At 43.2% G+C, this 16892-nt stretch overlaps 1 protein-coding gene across 1 annotated transcript in view; it reads left to right on the forward strand.

The window, feature by feature from the left end:
• The window catches only part of LOC138497284 (uncharacterized), a 901742-nt gene that overhangs the window by 193757 nt on the left and 691093 nt on the right, over positions 1 to 16892 (forward strand). Inside the window, exons 4-5 of the mRNA XM_069620635.1 lie at positions 630 to 717; positions 12011 to 12073. Coding sequence (XP_069476736.1) covers positions 630 to 717; positions 12011 to 12073 — 151 coding nt within the window. The remainder of the gene's footprint in view (positions 1 to 629; positions 718 to 12010; positions 12074 to 16892) is intronic.

The raw sequence follows: 16892 nt of genomic DNA on the forward strand, positions 1-16892 counted from the left end.
TCCTGGGCCCAGCCACTGTTGCCCTGGAACCCCTCTGCACTTCGGGACTGTCTCTGTATCCCTACAGCCCCCTCCCTTCCCCAGCACTTGTTCTGCACTTACCTTGCACTTGCCACCAGCTGGCCCTTTCTATTTATTACCTTACGCCACTTACCTTTACTGCACTTCCCCCCTCCCCTTCCCCTTGCACTTTTCCCCCTCCCCCACCCCTGCACTTGCGCGATCTGAATGACACCGGGCCTAGTAGGATCGCTGTATGTCTCCCCTTTGTTCCTCCCCTCCCTGCCTCGTCGCGCCTTGAAACACCTGTGTATAGGCGCGTTACAAATACCATATCATATCATATCATCCGTAAAGACCCTCATGGTGGCATGGCGGGCACTGAGTAAAATACGGAACAGCTACGAAAGGCTTGAATATGGAGCAGGCCATCTTCAAATAGTTTTCTGCTTTTACTTTGTTCAGAAGACACTTTTTAATCAATGTTTGGCTTTGTAAAGTCATAGCCACACTGAAGCTAGGACAGAAAAAGTTCTTTAAGAGCTTTTAAATGATTTAGAATAGACTGACGATGCTTAAATGCGAGGTTTTGCTAATCATCATTTTTTGTTTGTTTCTTGAACTTGTAGCCCATACTCGAGTGTTGGGATATTCATCCCCGCCCACCAGGATCTCTTTACTAACGTGCTGAAATCTGAAGACCTGGAAGCGTTTAAGGTATGCAACTGATAAGCCAATCACAATATGTGTACATCCTGTACGGATAAAAGTCATTCCAGCTACGACATTTTTCACCATTGTAGCAACAATGGGCCTGAGTACGAGTTCACTGTTATGGGGGAAACAAGATGGTAAAATGGCAGTAATGGAATTGCTGACACAATGCTGCCAATTTCCCATACCAGCAAATTCTAAGTTTGGAGTGGAGGATTCACTTCAGGAAAATGCTGGAGGTGAGTTCTTTCAAAAAAGTAGTTGGATTTACTGTGGTGGAATTACTGCTAGCGGTAAGAAATCCCCATGGAGTCCTAAGGAGTCCAGAAAATGGGGACTAACACTGATGTTTCCCCACTGGTCATCTTCTGTTAGACCTGCAGGACTGAGTGGTGGAAATGGTAAATGAGTTTGGCGGTAATTCAGATAGAATTACCGCCAAATTGATATTGTGTCCCAATGTCTAATATTCCCAAAGATCTCTTTTATTTGTATCCTTGATAGCTGCACTGGGCCTTTCCATGGGCAGATGAGGGCATGATTGAAATAGCTATTTTTTCCTTGTTTAAAACAAACATCTTCAAATTAAAATAACTAGGACAGAAGTGAGATTACTCTAATGGAAATGGTGTCTCTAACAGGCATGTAATTTGATTGAATTTATTACCATAAGCCCAATCAACCTTCATTGGATTTACGGCCATTTTAAGTATGGCGAAAAAGGTCAAAAGAGGCATTATTTGAAATACTGCCCGTTTTTACTGTCAGACATATCATGGCCCAAAAAATATTTCCCGCACTTTCACTCCAACTCAGGAAAGAAACAACTTCAAGAGGACCCTCAAAAGAGGTGACAAACGTGTCATCTCTAAGGGGCACATAAACAAGCATATTTAAAATGTAATGCACAGCTTGCTCAATGCAGAATCTTATTCACATTTTCTAAAAGGATACAGTGGTGAGACCATCTGCTTATGTAGCCAATTCAATTCCATGCTCAGAAGATGGGTGAAAATGGATGAAAACAAATGAAAAAAAATGAATATGGACTTTCTCATGCAGTATTTTCATAATGATGGGGATTTCCGGGATTATCAACTGTGGTAATGGGGCGGCTTTGGCTGGCTATGGAATAGGGCCTGGATACCTACAGTGGGAAAAAATGCTATATAGTAAACCACTTGCCAGAGTTAAGACAGGGGCATTGATATCAGAAAGGTGGCAACTCCATAGGGGTACAAGACAGGGGTGCCCATGGTCTCCCATGCTTTATATATTAGCCCTGGAACCCTTAGCGATATATTTGAGGCAGCAGTATGGTGGGATAGGCATTGCAGTCGGAGGGGAACAGCACTTAATTTCCTTGTATGCAGATGACATGTTGTTATATATGCAATACCCGGAAGAAAACCTCCAATACATCCTGGAGCTGATGGAGAGATGTGCAGGGTTGTCTGGTATAGCAGTGAACCCCCATAACTCTAGTATGTTCCCATTAGGTAGATATAAAGGGATCCCATTAAAACAACTACCGGTGCTACAGATAGCATGGGAGGTTAGCACGTTCAGATATCTTGGGATAGATATATATTACACGGTGGAAGAGGAACATCAGTACAATACAGAAGCAGCGATTAAGAAAATTGAAAATTGCATGAAGTTCTGGGTGAAGCTGCCTCTAGCAATGATGGGTGTGGGTCAATGTTGAAGATGGTGGTCCTACCTAGGCTCTTGCACTACTTTGGCAACATACCGCACTTGATAGCGAAGGAATTCTTCATTAAACTAGATGGTACGTGCAGGGATTTCCTTTGGCATGGAACACGAAACAGAGTGGCCCTCTGGAAGCTACAAAACCCATATGAGAAAGGGGGTATAAAATTGCCTAACTATGAAGTTTATTATATAGCGAGCCAGCTGCAATATGTGGCCAAGTGGCTCTCGGAGGAAGCGACCTCAGAGTCCAGGCTGTTTAGACAGGACTGTAATCCATTCTACCTAAAGGAAATTATGTGGCTGCCTAGGCAGAAATGGTAGGGCGTCCGAAGATGATGTTACTCGGGTGGAAGATGTGGCGCAGGGCATGCCAGATGATGGTGAACCCACTTCCGTGGTCCCCACAGGTACCGCTGGTTGCGCTGATGGGAGATGAAAGGCAACTACGGATGATGATTAGGAACCACTGGGAACCGGTGGGGATCGCAACAATGGGTGACATTTGGCAAGAGGGTACTATAAAGGATTTCCAAGTGTTGGGGGAGGAAACTGGGTTACATACGGGATAGTATATTACGTATCATAGAGTGGTGCGAAGAATCAGGATGACATGGTCTGAAGTGGTACTAGGTGAGGAGCCAAACGCCATTATAGATACAATATATGATATAGCGGAAGGGGGACACGAGATATCTAGAATATATGAGTTGATGATGGCCAAAGTGGGAAAAGAGGTGGTGCAACTGAGACAAGAGTGGGAGGCGCAGGTGGGAGTCTCGATGAGTGATGAGTTGTGGGAAAGGGCCCAAGGGTACCACAAGAAGGTGTCGAGAAATGCTACACTGCAGCAGATACAACTATATAATACACACAAGGCGTATATGACACCTCAGCGGATAGCTAGATTCAAAAATACAAGGCGGGAAGCGTGCCCCAAATGTGATGAGGAAAATGCTGCAATGGTGCATATGTTTTGGTCATGCCCGATTATTGGGCGCTTTTGGGGCGAAGTGGCACATAGATTGGCAGAAAGGGATATTAAGATTGAGGTGGATACAATGTGGGCCTGTTTGATAGGTGGGTTCTCTAGACCATGTAAGTTTAAACACGTGAGCAAACTAAAAGACCTGGCATACGTACTTGCTAACAGAAGAATTGCTATGGGGTGGAAGACATGCCACAGACCACGATTAGAAGCATGGTGGGAAGATTTACGGAAATGAGCTGAGGCAGAAACCATGGTATGGCAGGAATCGAGTAGGACTGGGGGAGGAAGAAACGGTAACCGTGATGGCCTGGAAATCATTAATAGCAGAGTTATTTGGGCCAATGCGGGACCCGATGGAACTCGTGGATGAGGAATCCCTACCGCAGGATGCAGAAACAGAGTATGAGAGAAAGTAGGCTCGAAGGGGGGGGTGGGATACGGAAAGCGGTGGGCATAGTGAAGTGATGCACAATTGAAATGTTATTATATGCACCATAAATTTGTTTTGTATTGTTTGTTTGAATAAACTAATAAAAATGTTTTTTAAAAAAAATGGTGGTAATGGTAATTAGTGCATATGGTAAGCCTGGGAAAAAATCTGCATGACATGCAATGAGGGACTCAAGTGTTCAGTTTTACCGAACACGCCACATCAAAAGGCCAAAGACAAAAATAAATCCAAACTCTGGAAAGATGGATCAATTTTAAACTGCTTCCATGTTGCTGATGACGCAATCTACTTAGAGCATCTGGTCAAATGTACAAGCCCTCCCCCCCGAAGGCCCACTATCCGCCCATTTTACATTACACACCTTGGGCCTCCTCCTGAGTTGGGTGGAGTGGTAAAATGCGGGGTAACGCTATTACTGCCGCATTTACCGCTCCGCCCAATCTCGAGTTAGGCAGAAAGTGGGAGTTTTACCTCCAGCTTTTTGCTGGAGGTACAAATCTTCCCCGTCTGCCCATTTTCAGTGCTGTTAGCGCAGGGCTAATTGCGCTGGTGCTAATATCGCCAAGAAACACCCTATTGGGTCCAATGGGCCAATGGGAATGGGGATTTACCTCCCCACTGCAACTCGGGATCCGGGACAGATTGCGCCGGACATAGTTGCGATAACGCTAATAGTGTTGGATGGTATCCCGGCACAATTACTGCTGGGATACCGCCCAACTCAGGATGAGGCCCCGTATCTCCTATTTTTTTATGTGACTTCATTTTTATTGAAATAAGTCAGGAAAAAACAACAAACCATACATCAGCAAGAATAATAACTATATTGTAAAAATTATACATATTTCAACATTTTTGCACAATGTAAGTCCCTGGGATGCAACCGACATTACAAGGCTATTAATCATTGGGTGCTAGTCAGGAAGCCGCGGCAACATATATAGCTAATTTCTATGAAGACAGGCTAATCCTTCCTTTACTTAGCGTGTGCCCGATTAAGTTCAAGCACCATTGGGCAATTTAAGTTCATCTAGTAATGACATGAATGCGTAGAGCAGAAATTGATTGTCAAATGTCCAAGGACCCAGATTTAAGTAGGTGGCGCGCCTGTCATGAATCCAATAAATGACAACTATATATTTAATTGGAAAAAGAGGTGCCCACCCTGTAGGCTACCTGGGCTGTACTATCAGAATCAATAAGCCGACCCAAATGCCTAGTCTAAAAATTGCTCAATGTGAGGGCTGCAACATGCCCATCAACTGGGGGGAGTCGGTGCACACCACCCGGTTATCATTTCTGCTGGGTTATCTGCGATGATATGTTGGTAAGGGACACCCTTTCTGCAGTATGAGCAAAATATGTGGAGAATCGGGGTTCACACCCTATGATAGGAACATTTGTGAAAAGGAGTAAAATAGGGAGTAGTGAATAGGCCAACTTGGGGAGATGGAGTGGGGAGGGATGCCCGGGGGAAAAATGGTATTAGAATCTAGGGCACGGATTGGCAAAATGGTCACAGAGGAATCCCGATGATTTAATTGGAGGCATCAGGGACCTATCAGTTTCCACTTCCATGAGTGTAGTGTTGACATAATATGGGAATGCTCAACAGTGATTAACTAACTTCTATGAGCTCAAGGATCAGGATTAGACATTCTTCAAGTGGGACACATGTATCCTTGATTGTTTTGTGCTCAGCCTGCAATTTTGTCACAAATCTCTCAGTGTTGTACCTGTCACATATCTTAATTCTACCATTGTTGATACATGAACCCGATTGAGTCTTTCCAGTTTGGGGGGAATGCAGCATAGGGCCACGGCTGTCAAGATCTCCACCATTCTGGCTACCCTACTCTATTCCCCAAGACTCTACTTATACGCCCCGAGGAGAATTCTGCCACGTGAGTACGGAAGCCACACTCCTCTAACCTTGCACTTAATGACCCAGACCGTGTCGAGGAAGAACGCAACTTTTCTGTCTTGGTTGCCCCTTAACAAATGGTTGAATGGGAGCTATTTTTTTTTAAAACATTTTTTTTATTGTTGCCAATAAAGCCTTTAACAAACACACAGAAGAATATATCAGTACAATCTTCAAAACATAAACAAAAAGGGGGCGCTCGAGAGCCTGAGCATGATGGGCGAGGGCAGACTGAGCTCCTGCAGAGACAGGAATATCTGTTGCAAATAACCCCTTCAAGATGCCTCTTTCGCTTAGTTGCGGATCGATAAATGGATCGCGATCCATATATAAGCGATCACGCCAGAGGAATATTGAGAGCCAGCACAAACGTGAACCTGCACGGCAAAGCCTGCCTTGAACTGTGATATACACAATTATTTCTCTGCTATCCTGATGGTCTCCCTGAATCTCAAAAATAGGGAAATACAATTCAAGATAATATGACGTATATACTACACCCCAACCAAACTCCTTAGAATGGGTCTGACCGCCACAGCCACATGCTGAAGAGACTGTGACAGAATAGGCACCATGCATCATATGATGTCATCGTGCCCTACTCTCAACCCATACTGGCGAATGGTACACAAGCACATCTCTGACGTAGATGGGGCGGTTATCACGTACACCCCTGGCACTATGCTATTTGGGGCAAATGAAAAGGAATGACACTCAGACGCACTGACGCATAGACTCATGGGACCAATGCTCTTCACAGCACGTAAGCTACTCATAATACACTGGAAGGCGAACTCCCCACCTACCACTGCAGAGTGGGTCACACTCCTCTCAAAAATATGTCTAATAAAACGAGCTGCCTTCAAACGGCAACCAATGATAGATGCTGCAAGAGGAGAGCGATACTGGGGACTCCTGGAACCATACACATGAACGTGCCATGATACTCCCTCATGCCCCCTCCCTGTTTTTTCCCTCCCCCTCTCATCTTCATCTACACCCTCTCCCCCTTGCTATAGAGATGACTGGGTACCTAGTAACTGGGGGAAGCACCCAGATAATCGGCGGGTCTGTCTAGCAACCATTGTGGAGAAAATGACTGTCTAGGCCCCATCTCAAGCCGATGAGAGGCAACATAATAGCCAAAATAGTAGGAAAAGGGGTGTGGCTATAACATCTATCAATACTACGGAAACTGGAGCACGTCAAGGGGCGTGAGGGTTGGGAAGGGAGGTGGCCAGTATGGCCACATGGTTGACAGGGGAGTGTAAGATGTTTATGTCCGACAAAACTTGCAAAGTCTGTAAAACATGGCTCGCGTCAAATACTGTAAAAAATACAAGATTCGTGTAGGTCTATGAATGATAACAAAATAAAAAACAGATTTTACAACAAACAAAACATAAACAAAAGAAAACCAATACACCTTTTTTTTTTACAATTAAGCACAAAGCATACATATAAAAGCAAAAAAGGAAAGAAAAAGAAAGGAAAAAAAGGGATAAGAACATTTAAAAATATTTGGCATACAAAAACATTATCATAGACCATTCAGGTATTAAAACCCAGTATGTCATCATTACACTATAAAACGACATAATATAAAAAATCAGACTTACTATTCCTTTCCTTATAATCACGCAGTTTGGTAGTACCTACTCGGTAACCTCTGATGTGACCACTGGAACAGCCTTCATGATCTCTTCTAAATCAAGGCATTTAATAAACCCCACTACTGCTATGACTTTGGATAACAAATCAAACCAAAAGTCTGCAGTCCCAACTCCATGACATTTGTACAGAAGCTTCCTAAAGTACAGTAGTCACTTTATTATTAAAGCTGGACAAAGCATAATCAAGTGCTCAAGGTCTTCCATCTGTTCCTTATCCCCACATAATTGCCATTTAGACATACCAGCATCACATTGCTGGTATAAAGAACCAGAATCTCTTTAATGTATAGAAGATTAAGTCTAAACAGTAAGAAAGTCCTCCTCACATTGTTGTTAGGATAGATTGATATATAGGGCACAAGCACCCCCCATTTCTTATATTCTTTACTCAGATTTTTCAGTGAGTCGTAGGAATGCACGCGCTCAGTAATGTCAATCCAATCCTAGTGGTAGAGTGCTGTTTTTACCTATGGCTATGGCGTAAAATACCGGCACCGCCTTGGTGGAAAGGGGATTTACCGCCCCATTCCAAGGTTGGAGGGGCGGTAAATCCCCCTTCCACCATTGCCCTTCCCCATTCCCATTTCTGCCCCATAGGGCTCTATGGGAATGGGGAAGGCGCTAATTACGGCACCGCAATTTTGCCGTGCCGTAATTAGCTCCGAGGTCCCTTTGTGGGTTGGATTTTAACGCCTGCAAAAGCAGGCGTTAAATCCCCCAACCCGCAAAGGGACCTCGTAGTAAGGCGGTAAGGATTTACCGGTACCGGTATTTTACCGGTACTGGTAAATCCTTACTGCCATCCGTGTAATGAGGCCCATAGACTTCATTTAGGAAGGGAACCCTTCCATTCAGCATTGCAGAATCTAAATTCTCATACAGGGAACCAACAAGAGGGCATCCCATTTTCCCATAAATCACAAAAGCCTCCAAATGGCTTGAGACCTCAAGGAATTAATGCCCAGTTCAAATTGAATGACAGCTAGAGGTACTGACTTCTGCAGGTTTAGGGCTCATCTCCAGATTGAACTTCCAATTGATGGTAGGAAGTTAATGGTCCAGAAAAGATGAATTTCACAACCATACAAAGGTTTTGGTATAATTCTCCCTTAATAGAATCTAAACGCAAAGTTAACCAGTACCACTTGGTTCATCAAAGGAATGGAATGAGCCTTCAACCACTCTCTAACCTAGATTTTACATGGTCTAGAACCTATTGGAAATCCTAGATAGATGAGGCTATCCACCCGTTCCACAATTTGGTCCTCTAACATCCATCTGAAAGCAGACAATTTCTTTCTCCAAGAGCAGTGCATGATTTTGGTTTTCTTTGGGTTGATCATAAGAGAGAGATCCTTCACAAAACTATCAAAAGCCTTGCGCTGCCTTTGAAGACCAATTTCTGTAGTGTCAAATACTAGAAAGTCGTCGGCATAGCTTAGGTAGTTCTCTCTGAGATCAGGGTGGGGACTGGGGGAGCTGTAGGAGGAGGGGCAGGTGTGTGGATAGAGAAAGGGATGGCACAGTGGTCGGTCCAGTTGAGTTGTTTGGGACAGGATATATAAACCAGGTCATGGGAGCTGAAAATTGCATCAAGGCTGTGCCCACCTGAGTGGGTTGGACCAGTGGTAGGATGGGGAGGTTGAGCTCATCAAGACTGTCAACCAGCGGATGAGTCATGGTGTTGGTAGGGATATCAAACTAGATATTGAAGTCTCCCAGAAGTGTAAGAGAAGGGTGATTTACTGGAATTGTAGCTAATGAGTCACAGAGGTTGTTGCTGAAATGTCTGTCGTATCCAGGGGGTCTGTAGATGAGTAGGAAGCTGTGGGTGAAAGTCAGTGGTATCGAGAGCTTACACTGGAAAAATGCTAAACAGTGCTTTCCTCACCCGGAAATCCAGTCAGACTGTCAGAGATTGCAACACTCTGCAAATTTGTAAATTTAAAAGATAACCCTTACTTCTTCACAAATGAATTGGGATTGGAATGAAGATATGAGGCAGGGAGCCACACACACCTTATCTCATATAAAAACTCCCCAGAAACTGGTGAGTGCTGGTATAATGAGCAAGGCTAATCTGATGGCATTAATAAGGTTTGAAGCAACCTACATCCAAAGTCATGGGTTTGGCTTTTTCGCTGTGAGTATATATAAATTAATATATGTATATAGTCTGTGGAGAGCTTAAGTACAGGACAGGCGGTCACAGCTGCTCTCTCACTCCAACTGCCCTTCAACTGCTACATCCCCAACATTTCATGAGCCCTGATAGGTTCTCACAAAGGTAAAATGGAGGCCATTTTGTAGAAAAGGTTACTGTAATGAACAACAACCTCACCTGGGGAGCTAAAATGGATGCCTCCATTGCTAAAAACAATACATAGGTCTACATAATGCATACTGCATCAAACCTAAATCTGTAACACTTACATTTCACATTTCATATACAATTCACAGAACTATTAATAAATATATAATGAAAATAGTGTATTCCACTATTTGGTGCAATTTAAATGCATTTCATACCTTCAGTCCTAGCGAGCTGTGACACATGTGCCTTTTGATGTACACCAGGTAGGGGGCTACACCTGCATGTTACCAGCTTCACCAAAACAGATCCAATGTGTTCAAAATTTGTTTTAGTAATCCGAAATGGATGAGTCAGTGGTGTAAGTGCTCATTGCTGATGTCTGCCATCAGACTGCTTTTCACAGGTCTGAATAGTTGTAGGGCCTACATAGCAAGGCTTTCATCCTTCAACCTTTACTCAAGGCAGCGACTGAAGTGTACCAAAATAAGTAGTGGAACTGTGACCCTGGTTTGCCATGGGATAGGTGGCAACCTGGTGCAATACGTGTGAAAGAGTTGCGACCAGGGCAGGTTCACACCCAGTTTTGAGCTTCCTAGAGTCTACTATTTATGTTTATTTATTTAATATTTAAAGCATGGACCTAGCTCGAGAGCAGCAGATCGTTGTACAGGGAGTGTGTCACCAGTGTTTGGGATGGTGTCATTTAACAGTAGCCAGTACTGTGAGTTGTGGTCTATGCGTCAGACTGAGAGCCCCGTCGGGACTACTCCTTGGTCAGTTTTCTTTAACTATCCCCAAGGAGTTAGTTGCAGTAGTCCAAGTGAGTAGTGTCCAGCTCTCCTACTACAACTACGCACTACAAGTGGCATGAAGGGACATAGCTGACAAAGTCACCTGATACTAAAATAGCATCTAAGCATTTAATCTGAAATAACTAATTGCCACATGTTCCAAAAATCAGGAGCACATATGCAGTGGGAGGAGAAACTCCTTCTTAGTGTTAGCAGGACCTCCCCCATCTTGTCCTGGCTAAGATTGAGCTAAATAAAGCAAGCTGAGATGTCTTCCAGGCTTCATGAACGTACGGTGAATGGATTACAATTCCTCTGTAACTGCTATAGAGTGGTAGAATGAAGAGGTCTGCATTAAATTTAAAAAAGAACCGTTCTGGAATGGTGAAAATGGCTGAAAGAAGTAGTGGAACTAATAATAAAAAGTAGTGGAACCCGGTTCCTACACTCCTCACTCACTTGAACCTCTAACTCACACAGTACGGATACCAAAAACGTTGGTGGCTAGAGCTATCTCAGGACAAGTTGTTAGCATTATTATCAGATAGACCCTCATGGCTGAGTCACAATAAATGTCAACATGCTAATAGGACTGTACTTTGATTCCAAGAGAGACTAGCCAGTACCATGTTGTACTGAGGAATTTTCAATCCAAAATGTGATCAGGTTTAGTGCACTGTAACTATTGTGATACGTTTGGCAAATTCTGTATGCAATCCCTACTGTTTCCCAATCCAGGATTTCTCTACATAGATTTAACATGGACTGAATGTCGAGAGGGCTAGCTAGTTAAACAGAAAGACATTCTAAATGTGTGCAAAAAGCTATTTTAGAACATGCTTAAATTTACCAATAAGCCACTTGAACAGAACACAATAGAACCAGCAATAGAAAGTTCGAGCAATGGGCCTTTTTCATAAGGATTTGCACTGAGCAAATTAAGGGATGCCCTGAGCAAATCATATTCCCTCCTACTACCTTACTCACAAAGTCTGCAACTGGAGCAGATCTGAAGCTGCCAGGAGCATCTTTGAGATGATCATGTTCCAATGTGAGGCACACAGATGTGTTCTAGGGCTTCCTAGAATGCTTCTGGCAGCTCTGGATTTTATCTAGTCTAGGCTTTGTGAATCAGGTATTGAATAACAGTCAAATAATCTGAGATGCCCAGGGCCCCTCCTGTTTTTCCCCAGTGCAAATCCTTGTGAACCTGGCCTACAGAGGAACCTGTGAGTGCCCTCCTCATGTGCAAAGGAGCATTGTGCTTCGAAAGGGTAAGATCCCAATGCAGCCTAGCTCCATGTCAATAAACAAGTCCTCTCATTAGGAACACATAATTCAATTCTTAGCCAATCATGCTCTGATGCATAAGTGACCATTAAGAGATTTACAAAAGAAAGAATACAAAAATAATGCCATGCCTCCTGTTTTCTCCCCAGAAACTGTGTGCAAAGAGGTATCGTGACCACAGCTCTCCCCACCTCGTTTTAGACTATGACAAGGTAAGTTAAAACATTTCCATATAAACCCAGAACTACTGTCCATAACGCATTTCTTTCGGCCACAGGGAATATATTTGCAAACAAAGATGGCCTCCAAGCAACACTAATCATGGTGAGTGGTTCTTTTACAAGCTCAGTTGGTCTGATGACAGAGATCATGCTGTGGAAACCACATCTTTTGATTGCAAAGCCTCAAGATTGTTACACTGACTATGGACTGGCCATAAACATAATACACACCATCCCGCCTATTATACATTTTTGATCCTGCCATTTGCCCACGCTATATTTTTGGAGTTTCGCATGGGAACATTGCGGAAATGTATCAGTCGCTGGGGCAACCAAGATACTATCATTTGCCTGGTCTGCAATTCTAGTGTTGAAACTGTTATTTATTTCTTGCTGCTTTGCAATGGCTATAGAACTCTGAGAGCCAGTGACCAGCTTCCCATGTTTAGAGCTGCTAATATACCTTATACCCATGAAGCAATGGCCTTTTGCAAGGCGACTGACCACCTGAATGTCTACTTTACCGCTTGATTCATCCACGTGCTTGGTTGATAAGGAAGCGCCTGATTCCTTGAATTACTGCCTGAATATTGGCACCAACATTTGGCCTTTTTGTGCCTATTGCTAATGCTTGAATTGCAGTCGGCATGTTATTCCTGGGGCTGTGTTATCCAAGGGTTATTAATAGTATTTTGTATTTGTATATTGTATGGGTTATTCTTTTGCATTCATACTTCTGCTCTTCATGCTCTTTATGCTTTTCTTTTTTGTGTGTTTATTGATGGATTTGTGAATTTTACTTTTTTTCTTAAATCATGTGCTACAGCTGACGACCAATGTCGAATGAAGCTTGTTATGAACTGAAATGGACATTGCCGTCTGTAGGTAAGACATCTCAAGGCAGGTCTGGTTCTATGTTAAGTCAGTACTAGGTGACTGCCTAGTGGTCGCCAGGAGGGTGTAACCGAAGCTTATCCAGAAGCAGGGGCACTGGTTAGTTAAAGCTTTTTTTATGAGACTGTCCTGGAGACATCTAGTCTCGCTGTATTTGCAAGCGTTGTTTTACTTGTGCAAGTTCTTTGCCACTGATACCTTGTTCCTGATGGTTTTGGCAGAACGGGGAAGAGAGGGAGTGGAAAAGCATGATAGGGTTGGAAAGAGTGCTGGTATTAGTGGATTGACATTCTCAAAAGACAGGGTGGGTTATCTTAGTTACACTCATTCATGCATGTAGGGGACCTCCTCCATTTGAACTTTTGTGCAAAAGGTCCCCTCTATACAATGTTCCTCCTTTGCAACATGTGGTGGAAAAGTGGGAAGTAAACAAAAGGTGAGTTCGACCTTTACTCTGCTCGAAGTACACTTTTCAGGCTGTATTTACAAATGGATTCCCATGAAATACGCCTGCTTTCGCCCGGTGGTAATTTCAGGCAGATTCCAAAGGAATCCACAGCGTTAAGGACAGCACGAAAATCAATGCCGGCGTTAATGCACCTGCATTTGTATAGCGGGCAGGAAATTACGTTAGACACGTTATGTCCGCCCCGGTATTCAAAAATGTAGCATATCGAAAAAAATTGCAATAAGGTTATTCACGACTATGGGTTCTGAACCTGTGGGACGGGGTTCCTGAGGTTTTTACTGTGACTCCTGGTGAGCAGGCTCAAAATTCCCACGAATGAGCGTAACTGCATGGATGCACAACTGAATGGGCTTTATCGTGGCGATTCTACGCGAGCCTTAAGCACAGCTCTTTATAGGGCACTCTCATATTACTTTTGTGGTCTTGCAGAAGTGCACAACTCTCCACAAATTGGTGATTTGCGGTTTCCTAAGTTGATGGTCAAGAAATAGAATTTCCCATTTATTTGTGTTTATTCTTCAACACATTCATTGAGGGTTTAAGGATGATAAGAAGGCTTACTGGATATATAAAAGGTGTAAGGTATATGAATGGTCTTTTCTCCCCACAAATGAGGGATGGGCCTTAATAGGATCAACGCAAAGCAAGAACACGTTGGGGCTCATGATTGCTGATCCGTAATGTCAGTTTTTGGTGTAAGAGTCTAGCGTAAGACTTTTATGCATGCATTTTAATTGCTGCTCATTTTTGGTTCGTTGTGTGGCGGAGAGGAGGTGCGGATCGTAAGTTATGATTCCACCTCGCCCTTCCTCCATGCCATGCAATGGCCCGGTACTCGTGCCATAATATATTTTCATGCTGGCGCAAATGCTGTGGATTCCTATGGAATCTGCCTCCATTTTGCACTAGCAAAATGCATGGGGATTCCATAGGAATCCATTTAAAACACTGCCTGCTATTCATCAAGGCAGGCATCGTTTACGCATTTTTCATGGCGGAGGGCAAAAGATTGGGACCCTGTGCAATGGTTGTGTCTGAAGGAGTAGCAATGGCGTGCGGTTCTAATGAGCGACACACCGACAGAAACAAATACAGTAACCTGATTCAAATACATATCAAGTCGCTTTCTCTGTAGCAATTTAGCCCTTTTCCAATTTAGCATAAATTTCACTTCGGACAATCCTCATGAACAATTGTCTGTTTTTAAACATTTTTCAGTGAATGTGCTTCACTCTGTTCACATTTTAACACCACTTTCAAGCAAAAATGTTTACATTTTTTGTTCACTTTTCGCCTTCTCATGTTAAGTCTGGTGCACGGGCACTTCACTTGGCGATCTGCTCTACTTCCATGAATCAGATCCATTTGGCGAATTGAAAAGGAGTGTGTGAGACCATCTACTGAGAACGAACATGGGTCAAATACCCTGCCCTATGGCATTCCTTTCACTCAGGAGGGCCTACAGCCACTTTTTTGCTCTCTGCACCCTTCATAGAGGATAAATATTAATTTGCACATCAGTCTTTGTCCCACCCACAGGGGCAGCCCAGCACCGAAATGCTAGGGTCCATTTGCACCTGCAAAGTGCAGCAGGCGCACACAGCCCATGTGGGCTCGTTGTGAATGGCCCTGTCTGTGCTGGGTGTGGCTGCACGTGGCCACAGTTGACGCCTGCCGCAATTCGTGCGCACAAATGGATTTCTTTATGAATAGGCTCAATTGTGTTTTTGGACCCTCAACGCCTTCATTCTTGGATCTCTTGACTTTAAGACCCTCCCCCAAGATAACCCTTTATGACCTTAAGATGCTGTCGAGTCTGTCTCTCCCTATCGATCCTACTATTTATGTATCGCTCCCTATATTGATCGATCAACCTATTCCTCCATCCGTGTCTCCAGGTACTTACCTTAGTGTCTGCTTCTCTTGGCAACCATCAATCTATGTTCTGTCTATCTTGTCCCACTCTATCTGTCTCTCTGTCAGTATCTCGGTCTGTCTCTTTGTCTCTCTATGTCTCTGCCGTTATTTATGTACTGTTCTTCTCCCTCTCTCTTTCTTACTCTTTCGCTCGCTCTTTGTCTTTCTCTGTTTGCCGTTCTCGTTTTGTCTCTGTCTGTCTGTCTCTCTCTCTCTTTTTCAGTCTCTCTCTCTCTTTTTCAGTCTCACCCTCCCTCTTTCTTTTTATGTCGCTCTATTTCTCTTTGTCTCTCTGTCATGTTTGCTCAACTCTTTCTTCCTTTCTTTCTTTCTTTCTTTCTTTCTTTCTTTCTTTCTTTCTTTCTTTCTTTCTTTCTTTCTTTCTTTCTTTCTTTCTTTCTTTCTTTCTTTCTTTCTTTCTTTCTTTCTTTCTTTCTCTCGCTCCATCTCAGTCTCTGTGTGTATTTCTTTTTGTCTATCTAACACCTCTTCCTCTCTAAGTCTCTCTATGCACCTCTCTCACCACTCTGTTCTCTTGCTCTCCCTTTTGTCTAGCTCTCTCTCGCTACCCCCTTTCTTTCTCTTCTTTCTCTATCCCAGACTCACTGACCATTTCTCTCTGTCCAGCCCTCCAGTTCCATTACTCTCTCCATCTCTCTGTCAATCTTTCTCCATCTATCTCCATGTCTATACCTAGATACCCCTCTGTCTTGGTTGTAATCGGCTTTGTTAGACATATGGTTAGTGTTGGAGAAAAGGTTGGTAGATACATTTGGGTAGACAGGTAGGTAGAGAGGAGAAGAGAGAACAATACAGATATAGAAGGTCAATAGGGTCCGAGAGATAAAGACATATACAGGTGATGAAAAGATAAATCAACAGGGACACAGCTAGAGATATACAGAGAGTGAGAGGTATAGATGTATAGATGGATAGATGGAAAGATGGCTACTGTACATAGGAAGGGAGTTAGCAACAGAGAGAGAAAGAGCGTGACACAGAGATAAAGATAGATATTTGGGGGCAGAAATGTAGTTATTCATTGGAGAGAAATTGTTAAGGATGCATTCACTGGATTGTATTCAGATATCTGTTTGTATTGATGTAAATTGAATTTAACTAGTTTTTTCTAAAAAGATAGAAAGATAAATAGGGACAGATAGAAAATGGACATATAGATAAAGCGGATTCCATGCCTTTAAATATGTTCATTTGCATCATCATGCATATGCAGTGGCGCATTTGCACTTTTCCATCTGCTTTCTTTGTTTTTGTCGACGGAAAATCTGCTGGATCCGTGGTCCCTATTTATTTTTCGGTAGTCGCTTACCCTTTACAACTGTTTTATTTGTTCCCTTGTAACTGAGCAACACCAAGGTAACTCTGCAGAGGCAATTGCACTGATGCAAATGCAGAAAGATGCAAATGCATTGATGTGGTTACATGTCACCATTAGAGGGATAGACAGGTGGATTGATGGATAGACAGATAGAGAGATAGATAGATTGATAGATAGATAGGTAGATAGAT

Source organism: Ambystoma mexicanum, chromosome 5q, assembly GCF_040938575.1.
Source record: "Ambystoma mexicanum isolate Mex_15411 chromosome 5q, UKY_AmexF1_1, whole genome shotgun sequence".
In the NCBI taxonomy this organism is placed as follows: Eukaryota; Metazoa; Chordata; class Amphibia; order Caudata; family Ambystomatidae; genus Ambystoma; species Ambystoma mexicanum.